This window comes from Kogia breviceps, chromosome 16 (assembly GCF_026419965.1).
Source record: "Kogia breviceps isolate mKogBre1 chromosome 16, mKogBre1 haplotype 1, whole genome shotgun sequence".
Classification (NCBI taxonomy): Eukaryota; Metazoa; Chordata; class Mammalia; order Artiodactyla; family Physeteridae; genus Kogia; species Kogia breviceps.
Window position 1 is genome coordinate 12,860,212 of NC_081325.1, and position 12,170 is coordinate 12,872,381.

The 12,170-nt window shown below is 46.0% G+C and overlaps 1 protein-coding gene across 1 annotated transcript; it reads left to right on the forward strand.

The window, feature by feature from the left end:
* Positions 1–5,006: 5,006 nt before the first annotated feature.
* Positions 5,007–10,826, forward strand: LOC131743527 (large ribosomal subunit protein eL42-like). Its single transcript, XM_067016889.1, has 3 exons — positions 5,007–5,112; positions 9,147–9,204; positions 10,438–10,826. The coding sequence occupies exons 1-3, from the start codon at positions 5,007–5,009 to the stop codon at positions 10,769–10,771; spliced, it is 498 nt and encodes a 165-aa protein (XP_066872990.1). The 3' UTR covers positions 10,772–10,826.
* Positions 10,827–12,170: the final 1,344 nt, after the last annotated feature.

Below are 12,170 nucleotides of genomic sequence, written 5' to 3' on the forward strand. Positions count from 1 at the left end.
ATAATGACGTATCCACCATTATGATATCATACAGAGTATTTCCACTGCCCTAAAAATCCTCTGTGCTGTACCTATTCATGCCTTCCCACCCCTAGTCCTCCAACCCCTGGCAATCACTGATCTTTTTTACTGTCTGCATAGTTTTGCCTTTTCCATAATGTCACATAGTATGAAGCCTTTTCAGATTGGCTTCTTTCACTTAGTAATACATGTTTAAGGTCCCTCCGAGTCTTTTTATGGCTTGACAGCTCATTTCTTTTTAACACTGAATAATATTGCATTATCTGAATATATGACAGCTTATTTATTCATTCATCTTCTGAAGGATACTTTGGTTCTTCCAGGTTTTGGCCATTCTTAATAACGTTGCTATAAACATCCTTATGCAGGTTTTTGTGTAGATACAGTTTTTCAGCTCCTGTGGGTACATATCAAGGAGTACAATTGCTGGATCATATGGTAGGAGTATGTATAGTTTTGTAAGAAACTGACTGTCCTCCAAAGTGGCTGTACCATTTTGCATTCACACCAGCAATGAATGAGAGTTCCTGTTGCTCCGCCTCCTTGCCAGCATCTGGTGTTGTCAGTGTTCTGGATTATGGTCATTCTAACAGATGCATAGTAGTATCTCATTGTTTTAATTTGCATTTTCCTGGTGACAGAGGAAGTGAAGCATCTTTTCCTATGCTTTTTTGCCATCTGTATACCTTCTTTGGTGAGGTGTCTGTTTAGGTCTGTGGCTCATTTTTCAATCAGGTTATCTGCTCTTTTATCGTTGAGTTTGAAGAGTTCTTCAGATATTTTGGATAAAAGTCCTTCATTAGATGTGTCTTTTGGAAATATTTTCTCCCAGTCTGTGCTTGTCTTCTCATTCTCTTGACATTTGTTTTTAGCAAATCAGAAGTGTTTAATTTTAATGAAGTCTAGCTTATCAGTTATTTATTTCATGGATCATGCCTTTGGTGTTGTATCTAGAAAGTCATTAAAATATTCAAGGTTATGTAGGTTTTTTCCAATATTATCTTCTAGGACCTGCTAGCTACTTTGCTGAAAGTGACAAGCTAATCCTAAAATTCATATGAAAATTCAAGCTACCCAGAACAGTCAAAACAACCTTGAAAAATAAGAAAAACATTTTAGGACTCATGCTTCCCAACTTTAAAACTCACTACAAAGATAAAGTAATCAAGACTGAGTAATCAAGATCAATGGAATATAATAGTTAGTCCAGATATAAAACCATACACTTATAGTCAATTAGTTTTCAACAAAGGTGCTGAGACAGTTCAAATGGGGAAAAGAATGAAGTTGGACCCCTACCTTGTACAGTAAAGAAAATCATGGACCTAAATGTAAAAGCAACTGAAACTATAAAGCATTTAAAAGAAAATACAGAAGTCAATCTTCATGACCTTGAATTAGGCAATGGTTTCTTAGATAGGACATCAAAAGCACCAAGTGACAATAATAAATAAATAACTTAGCAATATTCAACATTTTTATGCTGCAAATGATACAATCAAGAGAATAAAAAGCCCACAGAATGGGAGACAGTATTTATAAATTGTATATCTGACAAGGGACTTGTATTCAGAAAATAAAAATAACCCTTACAACTCAAAAATAAAAAGACAAGTAAGCCAATTAAATAATTGACAGAGGATTTTTTAAAATAAATTTATTTATTTATTTTGGGGCTTCTTTGCTGTGAGCGGGCTTTCTCTAGTTGTGGAGAGTGGGGGCTACTCTTTGTTGCAGTGTGCAGGCTTGTCATTGCAGTGACTTCTCTTGTTGTCTAGCACGGGCTCTAGGTGCGTGGGTTTCAGTAGTTGTGGCACATGGTCTCAGTAGTTGTGGCTTGAGGACTTAGTTGCTCCATGGCATGTGGGATCTTCCCAGAACAGGGCTCGAACCCGTGTCCCCTACATTGGCAAGTGGATTCTTAACCACCATGCCACCAGGGAAGTCCCGAGAGAGGATTTTAATAGACCTTTCTTTAAAGAAAATATACAAATGGCTAATAAACTCATAAAAAGGTGCTTAACATCATTAGTCAATGTCACTTCACACCCATTAGGATGGCTAAAGTAAAATATAAAAGACAGTAACAAGTGTTGACAAGGGTATGGAGAAATCACAACCCTCATTCATTGCTGCTGGAATGTGAAATGGTGCAGCCGCTTTAGAAAAATATTAAACATAAAGTGATAAATACCACATGATCCAGCGATTCCACTCCTAGGGGTGTGTGTGTATGTGTGTGTTATCTATATCTATATCCATAATCTCTGCAAGATTAATTAGAACATATGTCTACATAAAAATAAGTATGTGAATATACATAGATGCATTATTCATAATAGCCAATAATTCCCTTGCATGTGTGACTTATACCTCAATAAAGCTGTTAAAAATTTTAAAATTAAAAGTAACGCCACAGAAGAGATGTACCTTTTGAGGGCATCACATTCTCAGGAGGTACATAGCGGTAATATGTCCCATTATTGGTAGTACTAACTTCGACCACTTGGATAAAATGATGTCTGCTGGGTTTTTTAACTGTACAGTTATTATTTTGTCACTTGTAATTAGAGTGCCTTGTGGGGAGATACACAGAGAATACGTAAATATCCTGTATCTCATCAAATTTCATCCATTAATTTTAGCATTCATTGCTGATTACTGCCTGGAACAATTGTTACTTTGGGGTTCCGGTGAATGATGATTTCCTATTTCCATCATTCCATCTACCTTTAGTAGTTGGAATTCTACCATAGAGAAGAGCTGTCCTTTCCCCCTATTTATTTTTTTATCCAATTATTTCTTTATGTCAGTATGAACTCCTGGATTCTTATTTAATTCTATGGATTATAATGCGCATACACACACACACACACACACACACACACACACTTTTTTTTTTTACTCACTGGCTCATCAGATATTTAAGGAGCACCTACCACATACATGCCAGACACTCTTCTAGACTCTTGGACCTCAGTGTTGAACAAGACATCTTGGTCGGGAGAGTTTCCACTCTGCTTTGAGAAGCGCCCTTACTCCCCGAGTCTGTAAGGGCATTATCCGTGGTGCATCTCCCTTGTCTGCATCCGTTGAGCACCCTTGAGCTTGTCCACACAGGCAGTTATCTCGTTTCCAGGTCTCTCTGCCCCTGGCAGGGAGGACCGTGAAAGCACCAGCCCGTGCTGAGCACAGTACCAGTCGTGGAAGACATTCAGCTCTGGTTTGTGGCTGGATGAACAAGTGAGGGAGAGAATGAAGGAATGAGCGAACACGACAATGAATGTTCAGATGCAAGTCATAGGATAAAAATATTGCTTAAGAAGCTCCAAGTAGTGTCATCTTGTTTGCCCTCACATGGTGGCCAGCTCTCTGGTGTATTAGTTTTCTGTCCAGATGGGATACAGGAGGAGAAAGAGGGAGGAATCACATATACTGCTGAGGTTTCTGGTTATGAGCCATTGGCAGAAGGTGTTGCACATACTGAGCCAGGGGACCTGCCTGGAGAAGATCTGTGGGTTAAAGCTGTGCTGGTCTGGGGAACCGCCCTCCATCCGGGATGCTCAGGCGGCGAGTCTAGGAAGCAGCTGGGTGTCTGGGCTGGAGCTCCCAGGAGAGGGCTGGCTGGAGGACACTTCGGGGGTCATGGGCCTGCTTGGAAAGGATTAAGCCCGGGAGAATGAGCGTGAGCAGAAAGAGGAGGGAAGAAGATGGAGCTGGCCTTGACCACTCTGAGGGCCAGTCACTCGCGGGGGGACCTGAGAAAGAGCGGCCTGAGAGAGTCTCAGGGAGGACAGTCAACAGAGCCGAGAACTGCAGCGGCACCAGTAAGATGGAGATGGGAATGGGCCAGGATTTAGACATCGCTGGGAAGTGCTGGCAGCAGGAGGCGTGTTTCTGAGACTTGAATTGTAGTTGGAGGACGTGGAAGTGGACACTCGAAGTGTCACTTACTCTCTTCGGGAATGGGAATGCCAACAAGACAGAGACATGGTGGCACTTCTTGGAAATTTAGGGTCCATTAATCGTTTCTTTTAAAGCCATAGAGGGTCTTGAATATGCTTGTACGTCAGAAAAGACAGGGCCAGCAGAAAGGAAGTGATTTGGTGAGACAGGAAATCATTAGCAGGAGACTAAAGGCATGGAGGAGAGAGGATCGGAGTCCAGATGGAAGGTGGAATCTCACACAGGGAGGGCCCTGTCCTCCTCCCAGACCAGAGGGCAGAGGCGAGGGTGGCCGAGGTGAGGGCGAGCTTGAGGGAGCCTGGCAGGAGGCTGAGGCGTCTCCTTTGAGGGCCTCCACATTTTCTCGGAAGCAGCAGCCAAGGTCGCCTGGGAGGTGGAGGTGTGGCGGGCAGCAGGGATTGGACAGGTTCTTGCAGGAGTGAGGGGGAGCCTCTCGGGAGGAAGAGGTCTGCTGAGGGGCTTAGAGAGAGAGCAGCCGACCATGGGGGCTCTGACTCTGCCGTGAGATCTGGAGGGCTTTCCTCCCGCAGCCCCCAGCAGGCCCGGGAGAGGGGAGGAGGCAGGCGGGTGGGTGGAAGGAAGAGAGGCGTGGAGGCCGAGGTGAGACCTGTGGTCTAGGGAGGGACCCGGCCGCAGGCTGAGGGAGCAGGCCCCGGGGCAGGAAGGGAGGGAGAGAACGGAAAATCAGGGCTTGCGGGCCAGCGAGTGGGAGGAGGGAGTGGGGGGGTCTTTGAGGAGCAGCTTGGTGATGACAAGACCTGGGTGTGGCCAAGGGCGTGAGTGGCGGACCCAGCAGGGCTGTAGGAAGCAAAGCAGGGCATTCCAGGACGCCAGAGGAGGAGGCGCCCCCTCGGAGACGTTAGCCAAAGCCAAGCCAAAATCATGTCCAGTGTGTCAGAGGACAGGTCCTGCCCAGGGCGTGGGAGCCACTGAGCAGCAAGGAAGTGAGTGGGCGGTGGGGCTGACACAGGAGGAGGGAGGAGAAAGGAGCAGAAGGGAGACAGGGTGAAGGCGCAAGGATGGGGACAGACTGGTGCTGGCAGAGGGCTGGGGGCCACACTTCCAGAGAGAAGCAGTACCGGGCACAGCCCACTGTGGTTTCCAGCCGTGCTTCCGGATTGGACCGTGAGCTCGGCACACACCTCTGTTAGAGGGAGAGGACTCAGCTGGAGCCCAAACTCCGTACAGAGCTTTAGCCTTACAGTTTTTAACTAGCGTAAAGCAAAGTGCTCGTGCACAATTTATTCCCATGATACGACTGGTAAGGGTGTTATGCTGAAACAAAATCATTGTTTCTGTCACAAGTATAGTCCAGTCTGCTGCAGCGCCGTTTCTTTTCACTCTGGCTCTTGCCCTTTGTCCTCATGAGGATTCAAATTCTCCTGCCACTGGTTGCTGTTTGACCTAGGGGAACCCTTTGTGCAGTTCCAAAGGCACCTGATTTCCACTTGATGGGGGTGAAACTTGCATATCCCAGCTCCCAGCTGAGCCTCCCAGGCATGGATTTTCTCCTGCCCAAGAGCCCAGCCTTGCCCAAAGTCCTGCCTCCTTCCAAGGTCAGCCCACAGCCAGTGACTGGTCAGTTTGGGAGAATAAAGCCCCAGCCACCTCTCCTACATGTGGGGCAATTCTGAAGGATCATCCCAGCTCCAGAGCTCCCTGGAGGGTTGGCTGAAGTCTTTGTTGTGACTGCCTCGCAGCTGAACTTTTTTCTCTGTTCTCTGTGGAGTTCTGCTGGCTTCACTCCACCACAGTGTCGATCCTGAGAACGACCCCACCCACCCCCGCAAACTTCCTTCTCCATCTCAGTTTGCTTCTTAGTACAGTAGCCAGATTTAGCAAATAAAACTGTAGGATGCCCAGGTAAATTTGAATTTCAGGTAAACAATGCATAATTTTTTAGTATGTCTCCAATATTGCATGGGGCATACTTATGCTAAAAAATGATTCATTGTTTTTATGAAATTTTCAAATTTACCCAGGCATCCTATATTTTATCTGGCAACACTGCTTCTTTGGAAGCCCATCCTGGGTTACAAAATGAAGTTCATGGCCGTCATAGGTTGTGGAAGAAGAGCCCAGTGGTTTCCATGCTATGAAGGAGCACAGAGGTTATTGGAGGCACAAGAGCCAGGGGCATTTCAAGGTCAATGGGACGCCCCATCTGGAGAATGGGTGGGGAATAGGTATTGCTGATGAGGCTGAATGATTCTCAGAGATGGAGGTGAAACTGAACAGTTCTCCAGGAAGAACCCCTGCACTGCCTGCCTGGAGGTAACCACCTTAGGTGAGGCCGCCTGCAGCACAAACAGGACCAGACTGAGCTACATGTGCCCCATGGGCACATCCCCATGACAGTCACCAGGAGAGACTCTGCCTCCCTCCTGCTCTGGTGGGGGAGGGGAGCCAGCTCTTACTGAAGAGGAGGAGTTTCAGAGCCAGATCATATCCCCTCCTCCACTGAAAGCAGTGATAGCCCCAGTTCAAAAATGGAGACATTTTAAATGATAAAGACTGAATCTTAAATGCCAATGCTAAACTATTTTAGTAACCGAGAATGATGGAAACTTATGCAATCTGGTCAAAATGGTGTGAGGAAGGGACCTGGCCCTTAGTGAGAAAGGAGGATTCAACATGGACCTTATCAAGGGGAAGTTACTAGGAAGAATAAGACCATTTCATGCTTACATCCAATGAGTTATACCTCTAATAAATCAGGTAATTATTATTATCACACCAAAGGGCTTTTAAGCCTGAGAAACAAAGCAAAGCCTCCTAATATTCTGAGCAAAGATGTCTGTTATTAACTCTTACCAGAGAAAGAGGAGGAAGGGCTGTAGTTGGGAAGAGAGCCCCAGCCCTACTCCTTATCCAGCCCACCCCATTCTCCTGGCTCTTGGCCTCTTCCCATTGCACTCACTCTGGGGAGGCTGTTTGTTCCCAGATATACATTCAGGTCTTCCTAAAGAGCTGCAATCAATCCCACTACTTCTCAGAGCTCTTCTTCCTTCTCCTGTGACCCCGCAACTCTGCAAGTCATGGTGGTGTAGTGCAGCCAGTGGGGCTCCCTTGGGGGACATTGATGACTTGGTTGGTTCATGCCCTTGTTTACTGGTCTGGATCCTCATTGACCTCTTGACAGCACCTGAAGCAGCTGTCTGGGGACTTTTCCTTCAGAGTCCCTCCTCTTCTGGAGTATAAAGGATCTCCTACCTCTGAATATTCCCTACTTCTGTTGGTAACCCCACTTCTTTCTGCCTTGGGGAAGGTACTCAGTTCCCAGAAGTTCCATTCTCACTGTCTCAACATCCTTGTCAACACTTGTTATTGTCTGTCTTTTTTCTTTTAGCCACCCTAGTGTATATGAAATAGTATCTCGTGGTTTTGATTTGCATTTCCTAATGACTAATGATGTTGGTCGTCTTTTTACGTGTTTATTGGCATTTGCATATCTTCTTTAGAGAAATGTCTATTGGAGTTATTTGTCCACTTTTTCACTAGGTTACATGTCTTTATTTTTGTGTTGTAAGAATTATGTAAATATTCTGGATACAAATTTCTTATCAGATATATGATTTGTAAATATGTGGCCTTTTGTGGCTGGCTTCTTTCACTTACCTTTTGAATGATTTTGAGATTCATCCATGTTGTTTTGTGAATAGTAGTTCCTTTTATTGCTGAGTAATACTGCATATACAGAGGTACCTGGTCCATAGATCTGTTCTCCACCTGATGGACCATTGGGTTGTTTCTAGTTCTTAGCTACTGTGAAAAAAGCTGCTACAAATATTAGCATAGACATCCTTCTATGGCTATATGTTCTTATTTCTCTTGGGTCAATACTTACCTTTTGAATTTTGAACCCTATGAGCCTAGTGCGCGTGCGGGCGCGCACACACACACACACACACACACACACACACACACATCCCACCGCCACCGCCACCGCCGCCGCCACCTCCCCCCCCAGCCCCCCCGAGGAATTGTCTGGCTAAGCTCATACATAAGCCTTTAGGAAGGGAAATCAGAAGCAGGCTGGACCTACAGGCACGGGTGGAAGCTGTTGTCCAGGGGAGTTTTAAGTCTTCTTTTAAGGCCTTCCAACTGATTAGGTTAGTTAGGCTAACCCAGGACAGTCCTGAAAACCACAGGATGCATGTCTACATCTTAGATATCTCATAGGACTGAGCATCGTGCCTGCTGCTTAGGAGGCACTCGTAGGCACAGCTGAAATCCTAAGGACCAGAGCTGGACATACAGGGGATATGAACTCTACTGTTTGTCCAATCACTGCCTTTGGCTGGACCTGGCTGAGACCCAAGAGAAGGGCAGGTCTGTCAGGCCCTGTGACTCCCACAGAGATCCTGGCTTCTGCACATTGGGATTGGCTTCTCAGCATGTTAGTACCTTTCCAATTTTCTGAAACAGTTGTTATTTTCCAAGACATCTTACGTATCTGCACAGAAGCACTGCTGCTTGTTCACACAGTTTCCTCTGAAAGTCTCTGGCAGACACCATCTGCCTTCAGGGAGGGGACTGATCGTGGGTCTTGTGTTGCTCCACGGCCTCCTCCTCCAGGAGCTTGAACCTCTCCGTGGGGACCCCAAGGAGAATGCCCTCCATGTATTTGGTGCCCATTCAGCCAAAACAGCATGTTGGTGCTGTTAGTCTGTGTGTGGCATCATCCCATTGATAAATCTAGGCCAGCAGAAATGGTGCTTAGCTGCCTCTCTCGTAGATTCATCCAAGTTTCATGATCCTTTTCATCAGAGCAGTTCCAGCGGGAAGTGAGCTGTCGCTGTATACTCATCCGGTCTCATCCCCTACGAGACTGTAGACTCCCTGGCAGGAGAAGTAATGTCTGATTCCTGTCTGTATATGTCCCGGGTACCTGATTCTAAAGGGCATTAGGCAAATGTTTGCTGATGATTAATGAATGAAGGAGGGAAGGCATGAAGGAGATCAGGAGGGGCTGGTCTCCGTTTCCTCTTATGCAAGGTCAGTAACTGAGCGGAAACAGAAGCTGTAAAGGGCTGTCCCAACGCAAGGCAGGGCTGGTAGTTGCACACTCAGCCCCTGTCCTTTTCTTTCGTTGAGCTCATTAGGGTTTGTACTCACATGTAACACACACCTTTCATTCTGCCTGCCTCTCCTTCTAGACTGTAAGCTCCATAAGAACAGGGACTGGGCCTGTTTCCCTCACCTGGCACTCAACAGGTACTCCATGAAAATGAGTTAAATGAATAAATGTATTTGTTGTGTCCTCTGGTGAGCATATTTGATTCAAAATATCAGAGCTTTCTAGGAAGAGAAATGATCTCTGCTATAATCTCTTTCAGTTTAAATTCTAGTTCTGATTTCCCCCAGATTTAAATACTCAGTGCTTATTGAGTACCTGCTATGCACCAGGTATTTTCCTACACTCTTACATGTATACTTTAAAAAATGCTCCCAGCTTCTCTGTGTAGGCTGATGCTCATTTTATAGCAGAGGAAAGAAAAGCATAGTGAGTTTAAGTACCTGCCCATTAATAAGTGGTAGAACCACCAGATAATGGAAGTTATCTGTCCCATCCTTTGTGTCTAGACCAATAAGGCAGTAAATCAACTGATCTCAAGAATTTGGAAGGTGGGATGGAGCTCAGAGCTGAACTAACTCGCCTTAAAATTCATCACCTTGATGTTTTACTCCGTGTATGAAAGGCCTATCAACATTCTTAAACTCCCCTCTTATTCAAAAATGTTTCTACATGTGCTCGACAGTGCCTGGCAACCCCACTCTTAGGGATTTACCCGAAATAAGTGAAGACATGCTCTCACAAAGAGCTGTAAACAAGTATGCATAGCAGCTTGCTCCTCAATAGCTAAGAACTGGAAACAACCTACATATTCATCTACTGGGGAGTGGATACTCAAGCTGCAGTGCATCCACATAAGGGAATACTCCTCGGCAGTAAAAAGCAACGAGCAGCTGGTTCCCGCAGGAACGTGGATGACTCTGAAACGCATTGTGCTAGACGGAGTAAAACGGGCGCAAAAGACTATATACGGTATATGAGTCCATTTATACGACATTCTAGAAGAGGTAAAACTATAAGGACAAAAAACAGATCAGTGATTGGGGTGGCGGTGCTGGAGGTGTAGAGGGGGAAGAGTTCACTGCAAGGGGACACAGGAAACGTTTTTGGGGAGAAGGAGTGGAAACTTGATTGTGGTGATTACACAACCGTATATATTTGTCATCCAACCGTACACTAAAGAGGATGAATTTTATTGTATGTAAATTATACCTCCATAAACCTGATTTTTTTAAAGCAACATTTTCCTTTCATTGCCGTGTAATAAAACTGTTTTTTCCTATTCATTTAAAAAAAATTCATACCATGGCATCATTCTTAAAATACACGTAATTAAACAATAACAATAGGGCTCTTCCTTTCTGTGCCGGTAGCGCTCTCGCAAACGTGGTGAACGTTCCTAAAACCTGCCGGACTCTCTGTAAGAAGTGTGGCAAGCACCCACCCCACAAAGTGACACGGTACAAGAAGGGCAAGGGTTCTCTGTACGCCCAGGGAAAGCGGCGCTATGACAGGAAGCAGAGTGGCTCTGGTGGGCCGACTAAGCCAGTTTTCTGGAAAAAGGCTAAAACTACGAAGAAGATTGTGCTGCGGCTTGAATGTGTTGAGCCGAACTGCAGATCTAAGAGAATGCTGGCTATTAAGAGAGGCAAGCATTTTGAGCTGGGAGGAGATAAGAAGAGAAAGGGCCAAGTGATCCAGTTCTGAGCTTCATATTTCGTTTGGTTATGAAGACAATAAACATTTGAGATTGTTTAAAAAAAATAAATAAATAACAATAGGAAAACCCAACTTGAAATGTGGGTACTAAAACATCCCACTGGGCAAGCTAAGCAAAGCTGCTTCTTCTACACCAGCTAGAATAGCTCCTCTGTCCAAGGGGCAGGGGTGGCTTGGGAAAGCATCTAATCCAGGGGTGTGTTTCTGTGGCTTGATGTTAATCAGATTCTGTATGACTGCACTGACCTTTGTTCTCCTTCTGGTGGAGCTGCCAACGCTCAGGAGAAAACGTGTTTACGTTTAGCCAGTGCCGCAGGGTGCGCGGTAGACGGTACTCACCCCAGGATTCAGATGTGCCTGAGAAAAGCAGAGGGAAGGATATAGGATTGACGCAGGAACGGCGGGTCGGTGTCAGGAGCTGAGCAACTGGACAGAAAAGTGTGATGTCCCCCCTGAGCCCCGGCCTCCCCTCTCAGGGACTGGTGTCATGGCCCCGGGCCTTAGAGGCAGCAACACAAATAAATAGAAGAGCTGTTTCATTAAAATCTCTGTAAGACGTGGTGAGCTCTGGGCGCAGTCTTCTGTGACCCCTGGAACAGACGAGGCCACGTGTTAAAGACAAGCTTGCCCCTGAGGCCAGTTTCTGGAGCAGGGCAGCTGAGGGTCAGCTGGGGCAGCCAGCAGCTGCAGGGTGATGTCAGGCCTCAGCAGCATCAGCAGCTTTGCAGGTTCGGAGACTCGATTTGGGGTGGGAGAACTGGGGCAGCAGGAAGCTGGTGTGAACTGAGGTAGGAAGTCTGCTGGAGCCCCGGGGGCCTGATGATTAGCGAGGTGTAGTGGGGGGACAGGCAGGCTGGGGTTCCTGCAAAGAGGGTAGGTCCTGAGTTAAAGAAAAATTGCTCTCTTACTATTATAATGACTCCTTGTATCCCTCTCCGAGTCCTCCAGCTGGCAGGTGGCTGGGGATAGCACCGCCCATGGACACCGCTTTTAAGTGGCTGGATTCTGTGCTGACATGGTTGTGCAATCACATTCCTTCTCTTCAAAAATCCCCACCTGCATTATCTACAAATCTCCGTAAAGGTTCTGCCTCTGCGCGCACTTCCCAGGAGCTCTGGTGCATAGCAACTGAATTAGCATCCAGGCCTGCTTGATTAATAAAACGAGCCTGTGTACATCTGCAATCCTTCCACGCACTTATGGCATTGCTCCCATTCCTACATGGAATTCAGCCTGTTAGCATGAAAAAACCACGATGCATCAGACGATTATTTTGTCCTTAAAAACATTTTTAAAAATTCATCTTGTTTTGTCTGAGACCTTTTGGTCATTTTTGTTGTTGTTGCTGTTCTGAATTGTGCTTGCTCTGGTTGGTAGCTGAGAAGTC